This window comes from Lipotes vexillifer, unplaced genomic scaffold (assembly GCF_000442215.2).
Source record: "Lipotes vexillifer unplaced genomic scaffold, Lipotes_vexillifer_v1.1 scaffold982, whole genome shotgun sequence".
Taxonomy (NCBI): Eukaryota; Metazoa; Chordata; class Mammalia; order Artiodactyla; family Lipotidae; genus Lipotes; species Lipotes vexillifer.
This window is the reverse complement of record NW_006789467.1, coordinates 638,155-649,647: the sequence shown is the minus strand read 5'-3', so window position 1 is coordinate 649,647 and position 11,493 is coordinate 638,155. Positions and strand designations below refer to the sequence as shown.

The window sequence follows — 11,493 nt, the reverse complement described above, 5'->3', positions numbered from 1 at the left end:
GGGAAAGATCTCTTTTGAGACAGAGATTTCTAAAGTCACTGGGTTTTAGATTCTAATTCTAAAGAGCTCTATCCAAGTGTTAGTTGTCATTTTTGTAATTGTCTCCTGGTTAATAAATACAAGTTTTCAGTCTTGACTTGAAGCACTGTACTTTTTTAAATGAATAAATTCATTCCAAGAGCTTTTGGAACATCTCATTTAACCCTGTATTCTCCCATGTCTCCCAGCCTTAAAAAGGACAAATAGAAGAGAATAAATTTACTCTCGGTGGGGACCCTTGCCATGTTTTCTCAGCCTTTATACTTGAGGATATTTTTGTCATTTTAATGACTCCATTGATTCTCACTGTCCTGTGCAGGCAGAGAAAGGAAACTGCCATGGTGATGTAATTATCCTCACTCTGGTTATAAACTAACTTTGGATGCCCTCACTATCCTGTTCTGGAGCTGGTCTTCTTTTAAAGTAAATGACAAAGTGAGCAACCTTCACTGAGGTCACTGGAGGTGCAATAGAAAACTCAAAAAAAACAAAAACAAAAAAACCCAAAAAACAAAAACAAAGAAACCCCAACAACTCAGTTTTGAATTCATCATATATGACCAACATCACGTTCTGTCATTTAAGCGAGGGAGAATGGCCCAGAGTGACCTCTGGAGCAGGATTGCCTGGGTTGGTGTATCAGCTTTGCCACTTTCGAGCTGTGAGATCCTGGGCCAGTAGCTTAACCTCTCTGGGCCTCTGCTTCTTCATCTGTAAAAGTACCTACTTCACAGGATGGTAAATGAGGATTAAGTCTGCTAATCCTGTAAAACTTGAAACAGTGCCTGGCACATAGGGAAAACATTCAGTAAGTGTTAGCTACCAAGATGATTAAACCACACACACACACACACACACACACACACACACACACAGCACTTTTTTTTCATGTGGCCACAGCATCAAAGTGTCAGCTTAGTTTGTACAACCAAAAATGGAAAGGAGAGTCAAGGTGGGAAAGGAGTTTCTGCCACTGTAAAGTCTAAGGAATATTTCTATTAAAAAAATAGTAATTACACAATATTTGGCTAACTTAAATCTCCAACTGAGGTCATTAAATTTGTGAAAATCTACCAAACTTAAGCCAAATCAAAAAGAGAAACTTATTAAAGAATGTATATACTTAATTTTAGACCATTCAGAGTTTAAATCAACGTTGAATGCCTAAATGTACCGGGTGGGTGTTTCTCCATCTTGGTATGTGTGAGGTTCTCCTGAACCTGTTTGTCTGTTTCTCAGACACCATCACCCCCTGCAACAGAAGGTAAGGGCCAGTTTAAACGGAAGTCCTCACAAGTCACTCCGTGGGCTCCTCATAAGTACCTGCTCAGTTTGGGAGGCCTGATTCAAGAGTGAGCTGGATGATGAACTGGAAAAGTAAACCCGGAAGAGTTTTCGTCCCAGACTAAAACAAACTCGGGTTCTAGGGCGGATGGACCGTCTGATTTTTGCAGCGGGGGAAGGCAGCGGCAAACCGCCCACCCTCTGGCCAGTGGCGGGTCAGCTCCGCGTGGCCACCACGATGGGCTCCATCCCACCGCGATCCGTCCCATTGGGGCTGATGGCGTCTAGTTCTGCCACGTGGAAGGAACTACAATCAACTGGGGAGACTTCAAGCAAATCCGCCCAGGCCCTGGGTTACCGGTTAGGCCCGGAGCCGGGCTGTGTATCAGTCGATGAAATTTACTAACCACTCGTTCAGAGACATAGGCAAGATCTCATTCTCCAACCGACGACGACGCTGACCCTCGGATTCGACCATCCGTGCCCGAAGTTTAACGCCTTCAAGATGTCTCTCCTGTCTCCTACTTTCTAGCGTTGAGGACTTGCTTGAACTACTTGTTTCTGAACTGCAGCTCTGGCTAATTATTATTTATCCTCCTCTCCAATCTGCTGCCTGATTGCACAGATGAAGCCGAGCAGCGCACCTCTGGCGAGCAGCTGCGCTGGGCCCCGCAGACTGACCTCTGGGGGGAGGGGGAGGAGGGCGAAGGGTGCTCCCTAGACACCGGATTTTAGGAAAAGCCTTCTGGGTCAGGCTTCTTCTCGGGTGTGTCTGTTTTTCAAGTTAAAACGGCCGCCTTCAAAATAATTAAGTCCACACATTTGCCCAGACATCCAGAATATTCTAAATCATTTTAAAAGTTGTAATTAAGCAGATGTCATTGAAAAGATTCTTTTATTCTTTTTTCCTTAAAACAAAAACAAAAACAAAAACCCACTAACCCTGCGGCCACGCCCGGCGAGGCTGGAGCAGCAGTTCGCTCCTCCAGCCGCGCGCTCCGCGGGGTCACCGCCGCGGGCCCTGGGCCTCCGGGCCCAGACAGTCCGGATCACCACGGTAGGGAGGCAGCTCGGGAGGAGGATGCACTTCCCGCTCCCCGCGGCCCGGCCAAGCCCCAGCGCCCCCCAAGCCCAGCCGCCCCGCGGGCCGCGATGCGAGCGGCCCCGGGCACCGGTCCCGCCCGCCCGAAGCTCCCGGGCTGCGCTCCCCGCTGCAGGCGCGCCGCCAGCCTTTCCAGGGCGACTTCGTTCTTTATTCTGCGTTGTTGAGTCGATCAGAAGGAACGTGGCAGGTGGAGGGCGGCCGCCTAAGAGACTGCGCGAATCTGCCTGTGGTGACTTCCACTGCCCAACCCAGGCGCTTCTAGAACCGCCCGACATTAAGGATTCAGTTCTTTTCCTGCCAGTTCCTCCCAGGCCGGCCCCCACTACGTCTGATCTCAGAAAATCCCCGGCTGCCTCCGGCCTCCGGTGGGTTCTACCTGGACGGGCGCTAGTTACAGCCTGACGTCCCGGCCCCCGGCACCGCCATCCGAGGAGGAGGATTGGTGGTGGCAGAAATGACAACAATACGATCGATGACAATAGCTGGCAATTAGAGAGGCCCCCATCTGCCAGCCAGGCAGGCACCTGACCCGCGCGTCGGAGAACCGGGCCGCCCATTGCACAGGTGAGAGCAGTGAGGCCCGCGCGACAAGCCAGCTGCCTGGGCCGGGACGTGGACTCAGGCTCGGGCTCCAGAGCCCGCATTCGCAACAACCGGTGTCGAGGGCCCGGGGACACTGGGAAGGGTGACTGTCACAGCTGGCTAAACCTCGAGACTTGGACAACTCCTGACAATAAAAACATTAGGACAAAAGGGAAGGGGAGGGCGAGGCTGGGAAGAGAGCGGTTTTAATCCGCTCGGTCAGCCCCCTTTTATCCTCCAAGCTCCCCCGGTCCCCAAAGAGGGGCTGCGGGCAGGGAATGGGGTTTGGTTCGACTCTCCCCTTTTGTTTTCCGAAGTCTCCACCCTCTTGGAGGCTAACTGGGCCTGGAGGGGTGCCGGAGGCTACAGGAAGTCACGTTTGCGGGGCTCGGAGATGGTGACCGGGGAGAAGGGGTGGGGGCCGGTGGCCTGGCCCCTGGTTGGCGACGGGATTTCCCAAGGCCCGAGTCTGGACCGCGGGCCCACCCGCGCCTCACCGGAAACTCGAGCGACCCCACAGCTCACCCCAAAGACTGCGTAAAGCCTTGAGCAGGGGTCGTGATTATGACCCCGAGGGGCCGCTGTCCCTTTGGAACCGAACCCACAAACCCGACCGGAGAACCGACTTTACAGAAGCCCCGACCTCTGGGCAACCCGCATTTCTCAATCAATGGGCCCCGAATATCCTTTGCACCCCTTAGTGTCAAGGGCCCGCGGAGACACGCCTCCCTGCCCTGGTTCTCTCAGCACCCCGGCCTGGGAGGCGGAAACGGGAGGGCCGAGCCCCAGGCGCCGCTAAGCCTTCAAAGCCGCGCGCCTCCCGCCGGCTGCAGTGCGCGCCTTTGCCCGACAGGGACCAGCACCGCTCCACGCGCCGCGCGCCCGCCGGCTCACCCTCCGGAGCCCAGGCTGCCCGGCCGCGAGCCGGTCTGACCCCCTTCGGAAAGTGAACAGACTCCCCGCGGCCTCCGCAGGACGGCGTTGCTCTCACCCCACCCCCATCTGGGCAGCAGAAGCTGCTCTAGAAGTTGGTCTGGGGCGGAGACGGCGACCGGCGGGGCGTAGACCGTCCCGGATCCGAGAGGAAAAATAAAATGCGAGCGACGCTGGCTGGATTCGTCTGGGCCGCGGCCACAGTTAGAGGGTCGCGCGCTCCCCTGAGCACCGTCGCAGTCACTGCCCTCCTTCTTTTAGGAGAGATCGCCCAACTGATCTTTGGGCACCGTGGTCCGCTGAGCCCCCAGAGCTCCTCGAGAAGTTTCTCCGGACTGTGGCGAGAGCGGAGCCCAGCGCACCCCGTACGTACCGCGCTGCGGGCCAGCACCGAGCGGTCGTTGTTCGGCCCCTCCCGGCCCCCGGTGGTCTGAAGCTGTACCCTTGTCACTTCCACCAGCACATGCCACGTCTCCCTCCTCTGACCGTCGGGATCGCGGCTGGCGCCCCAGGCCCCAGCCCTGGCCCTGCCGGGGAAACTCACCGGTACCAGGCGAGGCCCTTGTCGTAGCTGCGGTCGAAGAAGTGGGGCTCGGCGCCCACGGCGCGCACGTCGGGGTGCACGCGCAGGAACTCGAGCAGCGCCCGCGTGCCGCCCTTCTTCACGCCGATGATGATGGCCTGCGGCAGCTGCTTGCTGCCCGACCCGCTGAAGAAGCTAGAGATGGGGCTGGGGGAGTCCGGCGCCTCGGGACTCTGCTCTTCCTGGCTCGCGGCGCCCTCGGCCGTCTCCCCGCCAGGAGCCAACTGGGTGGCTGGCGCCGCCGGGAACGGCAGCCTCGAGGGAGGTCCGCCGCGACCTGAGGCCAGGGCCGGCGGGGCGTGGGCGGCGCGGGACCCCGAGCCCAGCAGCAGCAGCCCGGGCGCGGCGGCGCACGAGCCGGAGCACGAGTACAGGAACATGTAGAGCCAGATGCAGAGCATGGCGAAGAGCAGCGCGAGCTTCCTTCTCACCGGTGGCGGGGGCGGCGGCGGCTGCGGCAGAAGCCGGCCGGGGACATCGAGGCAGGATCGGCTGCCGCTCAGGCGCTGCCCCATGCGCTGCCCGCGGGCGCGGCGAGGGGCATGGCTCAGCACATGGCGCGGGTCCCGCCGGAGCCGTGAGCGCGGAGAGAGTACCCTGGACGCCGAGTGGTTCGGCTTATTGCCCCCGCGCGCCCGCGGCCGCCGCTGCTGCTGCTGCTGCTCTTCCCCAGGTGGCGGCGGCAGCTGTAGCGGCGGCGGCTTTTGACATGCTGCCCGGAGGAGCCGCAACTGGAACGAATGTCGGGTGGCGGCAACTGCTGGTCGGGGGCTGCGACGCCGCGCTCGGGGCCAGCAGAGCGCCTCACTCCCGCGCCCGGGCCCCTCCAAACGGTGCGCGCTGCACGGCCGCTCGCCGGGGCTGCCTTCCCGCGGTCCTGCGAACCGAGCCTTGACTGCAGCCCCGGCGCTTCCCCGCGGAGGCTGCGAAGTAGAACTGCGCAGGAAGAGAGCCAGGGACCCAGGCAGAGTGGGCGGGCCCGGCCACCGGGAGTGACGGGCCGCTCCACCTACCAGAAACACGGAGCACCATGCAAATCCAGCCGCTCCGCTGAGGGTTCGACAGCCAACCGGCTCACGGAACGTGGGGGTGTGGAAAGGGTTTGGAGCGGCGGAGAGCAGTCGGGGGTTGCTATTGGCTGAGACAAGGGGCGGGCTCCGAGGGGCGGAGCCAGGGGCTGGTGACAGGAGCAGCTGGAAGGAAGGATGCTGAAGAGAGACCTAGCGCTGCGCCCCGGCTCCCGCGCGCACTTCCGCACTTGCTCCCCAGGAGCCAGCCTGGGCTGCAGTTGTCCCTGTGTGCGGACGCGAGTCCCCATCCAGATGTTTCGCGGGCGGGAATCGTGGTGTGTGCGTGTGTTAGAAATAGGGAGGGCGATGGAGGAGCGAGAGTCAGGCCGGAGACGCCCGCCCTTCCGGGACTGGCACCGGTTTAGGAAGTTTAAGTGGAAATCGCTGTCAAACTTTTTTTTTTTTTTTTTTCGGTACGCGGGCCTCTCACTGTTGTGGCCTCTCCCGTTGCGGGGCACAGGATCCGGACGCGCAGGCTCAGCGGCCATGGCTCACGGGCCCAGCCGCTCCGCGGCATGTGGGATCTTCCCGGACCGGGGCACGAACCCGTGTCTCCTGTATCGGCAGGCGGACTCTCAACCACTGCGCCACCAGGGAAGCCCTAAGTCTTTCCTTCTTATTCTTTGCCAGGAGTTGATCTCTCTCCAGCTGCCGGTTAACTGGGGTCGGTGTAAACCATCCTCAGGAAAAATTCTTCCCTCTCTTCCCAAAGTGCTGAGGAAAGAAAAGTCGCGAGAAAGAAGGGAGAAATTAACAGGGAGTTAAAGGCTGGGGGAAATTTTCCTGGTCAAAAAGTGAGTGTGAAAGTCACGTGTAGAAAGTTTTGTCCGGATATGAGGGTGTTGAGGACGTTAGGTGAAGAAAATGTTCTCCCTTCCCATGAATAAATATCAAAGCCAACATTCGCCTTCATTTAGGAGACGGTTCGGTTTGCTGACCTGTTTCACGAATTATTAGGTGGTGGGTTTTTTTTTTGTTGTTTTTTTTTTTACCATCGATTTTTTTTTCTAAGTCAAACGTCAACTCGGAGCAAATCGATCCCCGAGTTGCACCTCAAGTCCACTCCAAGCCTGTCTCCCGGGTTTTCCTCCGCAAAGTGACCCTCCCAGTCGGGGCGGGGACCGCACACTGCTGCATTCTTGCCCCGCGTTCCGGTTGGAAGCTCGGGTGCTCCAGTCACCCCGTGGCACTCAGGAAGTTCTGGATGCCGGCGACCCGGAGGGGCAAGCGGGCCTCCCAACGCCTGGCCCCGCGCGGTTCCGGGACAGAACGTTCCTTCCGATCCCGACCCCCGCGCGGTCCCCGGCTGAGCGCTGCCCCCGCTACCTTCCCGGTCCGCGCGGGCGGCGGAACCACCAAGCCCCGGGCCCCCTGCTGCGCTGTCCCCTCGCTGTCCCCTCTCGAGGTAGTGTCCCGAGTCCCGCAGTCCCGCCCCGGGCCCGGTTCCCCTACGTCGGGAGCACACAGAGGAAGCCCGTAGGCCGTGAGCGTCTCTGATCGAGAGAGGGGGCGGCGACCCGGGAGGGTTCGGGTGACCCTGCGGCCCCCCACCGGGCCCCCGCGCCCAGCTGTGCTCTGCGCGACCCCCTGGTAACTCTCAAGCCCAAGACATCTTCTTATAGAATGGCTGAGGGGAAAATAATTTAGGAGGAGGATTTCCTCCTCCTTTTATATTCGCGGGGAAATTTCCTTTCCAGTCGTGTTTTCCCGATCCTTCTTCGGAAGTGATTTATTTACCGTTAGTTTTTTTTTTTTTTTTTTTTTTGCGCTTTGTGGGCCTCCCACCGTCGTGGCCTTTCCCGTTGCCGGACGCGCAAGCTCAGCGGCCACGGCTCACGGGCCCAGCCGCTCCGCGGCACGCGGGATCCTCCCGGACCGGGGCACGAACCCGTGCCCCCTGCATCGGCAGGCGGACTCCCAACCACCGCGCCACCAGGGAGGCCCTACCGTTAGTTTTTTAATTACATTAACTTATAAGTTTATTTTAAACTTCTAACACAGAATATATTTCTGAGCGTTAGCTTAGACGGACTTTTTTTTTTTAAACGACAGGGAAAATGTTAGTGTCTCCGAAGGGTTTCTTCAAATTCACATTATTTCGGGGGGAAATGAAGTCCCTCCTACCCTGAGGCGGCTTAGAGTTTGTGGACTTCTGTGGCTTTGCGGGGGGAGGGGAATAGTGGTTTATGATTTGTGCGTGTTCAGCGAATTGTAGCTCCCACATGGCTAACTTCAGGCCTGGTTGGGTGTGAATGCCATGGTTTAAATTTTTTTGTTTTTGTTTTTTTTGATAATCCTAACAAAAATGGTCCCTGTCCTGCGGGTTAGCAAAGTCCAGTGTAAAAGAAAAAAGAGCGAGCGAGTCCGCCGGCTATATTTAGGACTTCTTTTTCAGGGGGTGAAAGGAAGGAGAGAGAGGAAGCAAAGACATGGGCATCGGAAATTGCCCGGAGAGTTCCGCGGAGCCCAGCGCCCCCCGGGCCAAGTCGCCGCCGAGGCCACCCGAGCGCGTTCGGCCCCGACCGCCGAGCAATCGGCAGCGCGCAGAGCTGGGCTCCGCGGCCTGATGCGCACGGTGATCCGGCCCTGAGCAGCGCCCGGTGGACCGTTACGCGAGGCGGGGCGGGCGGAGTGGACCTGCACAGTGACCCCGCGCTCTGACCTTTCCGCCCACTCGCCTGGTCCGCTCGCTGCGCTCTGGAGCCCAGAGACGCGCCCCGAAATCTCCATGCGTGGGGGCCGCTGCAGGTTCTGCGTAGGCGCCACCCGAGGCCAGCCTGTGCGGAGTTGGTGGCGAGGCTGACCGTGAACCCAGCTGGAGCCTCTGCCCGCAATCATGGCTCAGCAGTCAGGGGTACCCCACGCCCAAGCCTGGCCGTCAGCACAACGCGGCCACCCAGACCCGGAGAAAGGGTTCCCTTGGATAAACTTATTCGGAAGTTTTGCCCTCGAGAAACCCGCAAAGGAGCGAATTGAATTTGAGCACAACTGTAGGGTTTATGTTTTCTTTCGGTTGGTTTGTTGCGCTTACCTAATGGGGTGCTCGCCTCGGGCCTCGGTCGGGCTAACGTGGCAGGCAGCCCCTCTCCCTCAGAAACGCACAGGCCGCCTCAGGGGCCACCTCCTGTCCCTCCTCCCCCAGGTCCTGCTGCCCACGACCCCCGTCGGGTCACTCTCTGGCCCTAAAATTCCCCGCCTGTAGAGTAGGATGCTTGATGCCCACGATCTCTTCTGCCTGAAGGTTCTCTGGTTCTGGGCTCGAGCCCCCGCCGCTCCGCCCACCGACCCTCCAGCTCCCCCGGGCGCCGGCCCCCCAGCTGCCCGCCGCAAGGGTCGCACTTCCTGGGCTGCCTGAGCTGATGGCCCGGAGCCCAGCTCCCGTCATCGAAACCCGTGCCCGCCCCCCGCCCCGCCGACTCCGCAGCGAGGCGGGCCCCGGGTTGGGGACTGCAGGCTCGCTCCGCCCTGTGCCCCACTGCGCCCAGACGCCCGCCCAAAGGGGTCGCTCCGACGGCTGCGGCGGTGGGGAGAGGGTCGCGGCGCCCCAGCGCCCAGAGGAGGGAACCTGTCCCCGGCGCGCCCCGGACCCGCCCTCTCCTTGCGGGGAGCTGCGGGCCAGAAGCGGGCCTTTGCCCGGGCCCGCAGCTCCGGCTGGCCAGGCAGACGCGGGATCTGACACCGCGTGGCCTGAGGGCTCCGCCGAGAGGAAACCCTTTCCCAGGCTGCGCTCCAGCTGCACCTCGGGGACCGTGTGCCCACCGGGCTTAGTTGGACACATCGCCTCGCGACGTCGCAGGCGCGTGGCCGTCTAAGAGGAGCCCACTGCACATCACAGAAGAGGGATGATGGCTCTTGTATTATGGATGAAAGAAGTTTGGTGCCCAGATTGCTTTGGTGGCTGGTGTCCAGAGGAGTCAAGGTCGTGTGCTGATTCCGGCTCCCTGGCCCTTGTGGCCCCCTGCTCTGGGCCCACAGCTTCCCTTGCCCTCGGCCAAGGGTCAGGGCGTGGTGGGGAGACTGCAGAACAGGCATTTATGCCCCAGGCTCCCTCTCCGCTGGGTCATCAAAGGCTGGTGGCTTCCTGTCCTGCAAGGCACAGCTCCTGTTGGGAAGTCCTCCCGCACAGCCTTGCTGTCACCAGGTTCTCGAATGGCTGTCCGCCTGGCCTCTGCGGGCCTAGGGTGGTGACGACAGCTCCCCTTTCCAGCGTCAAGGCACATGCCCTTCCTGTGTTCTCCCCTCCAGCATCTTTTAAGTAGTTGCCACATTACCCAGCGGGAGTGTGCCTTGTCTCTCCTGCCAGGACTCTGACTTTGGTACGCCAGGGCTGCATTACTTTCTCTCATCTGGTTCCCAACCACTTACCAGCTGTGTGACTTTGAATAAGTTCCACACCTCTTCTGAGCCTGAGCTGCTCTCCTACAGAAGCCTTCAGCCCCCTCTTCCTCCCTTAAGCTCTCCTGGCCATGGAAATCCAAGGCCAATCCTGCCTTCAACCTTCTGGGCCTGAGCTGCTGAGTTGCGGGAAGAGATCGTGCCTTAGGGATGGTTGGTCCTGCTTCAACTTCCCCACCACAGCCTTCCACGGGCACATAAGGGCGCAACTCTCCCAAATGTCCCCAGGAGGCCCACTTCCCCAGCTCCTGAGACAGCATTTCTTACCTTTGATCCCTCCAGCATTTCTCAAAGCCTCTCTGAGAACGGAGATGCTGACGGGGATTGTCTACACCTTCCTACCACCAGACATCCACGCGCGTTAGCACTCACCCAACTCCTTCCTACCCCTCCTTCTTACCTCTCGTTGCAGTGGAAAAAGCTTCAGGCCAGCCTGACACACAGTGACCCCCAGTACTGCCCTGGACCTCAGCCCTTCTCCCCTCCCATCTCCTTGTCCCTGACACCAGTCTCTGCGGTGTGGACGCGGATGTGCCAGCCAGACCCCGTTAGTGAAGGACGCGTTGCCCCAGCTGCGGGAGTGCTGTCAGCACACGGCCTCCGGCTGTCAGCACCTCCAGACTGAGGACCGGAAGTCACGCCCCTTTCCAGGAGGGCCCCATCCAGGGATGGAGCAGGGAGAAAAGGCCTGGTAGTCCCAGCAGGCTCCCGGCATCTCTGAGGGCTTCCTGTCCAGTTGGCAGAGGACGTGGGGCCCGTGTCGCAGCTGGGATCGGCCCCTGCCCAAGCCTCCCCCCTCCTCTTCCTTCTGTAGGTGTTGGTCCCAAGGGCATCGCCCAGGAACCCGACCTGACCTGTGTCCCTCCCTCTCTATGGTATGGTTCAAATCAGTAACCAAACACACTCCTATATATGTATATACACAGTGTATATACATATATACACTGTGTCTGTTTTTTTGCTCTGTTTTTTTTTGTCTGTTTTTTGCTCCTTTTCAGAGCCAAACACACGTGCATGTCCTACTTTCTCACCTCTTATTTCCTCTTTATAATGCCAGTTATTCTTTTCTAAAAATATTTATTTATTCATTTATTTATGTATTTGGTTGCGTCAGGTCTTAGTTGCGGCATGTGAACTCTTAGTTGTGGCATGCATGTGGGATCTAGTTCCCTGACCAGGGATAGAACCTGGGCCCCCTGCACTGGGAGCACGGAGTCTTACCCGCTGGACCACCAGAGAAGTCCCGCCTTTTTTCTTTTAAACAATGAACAGCTTATGCATACACTGAAAAATCTGTAAGAAATACAGAGTAGAGTATGACTCTCTAACCCAGATCCGCAAGTTTCTCTCTCCAAAGGCAACCACTGTTGCTAAACATTTTATGCAAATACAAGTAAAGGAGTATACGTTACTGTGTCTTTTTTTTCTTCAAATGGGAGCATTAAGTAAATAGTAATGCCATGATATGGGTGATCATTCCATGTCAGTGTGTGTGTGTGTGT

The 11,493-nt window shown here is 58.5% G+C and overlaps 1 protein-coding gene across 1 annotated transcript in view; it reads right to left on the bottom strand.

Moving 5' to 3' along the window:
• HS3ST3B1 (heparan sulfate-glucosamine 3-sulfotransferase 3B1) overlaps positions 1–5,041 on the bottom strand; it is a 36,291-nt gene extending 31,250 nt beyond the window's left edge. The window contains exon 1 of the mRNA XM_007462645.1: positions 4,488–5,041. Within this exon, the coding sequence (XP_007462707.1) occupies positions 4,488–5,041 (554 nt within the window). The remainder of the gene's footprint in view (positions 1–4,487) is intronic.
• Between the last annotated feature and the right edge of the window lie 6,452 nt (positions 5,042–11,493).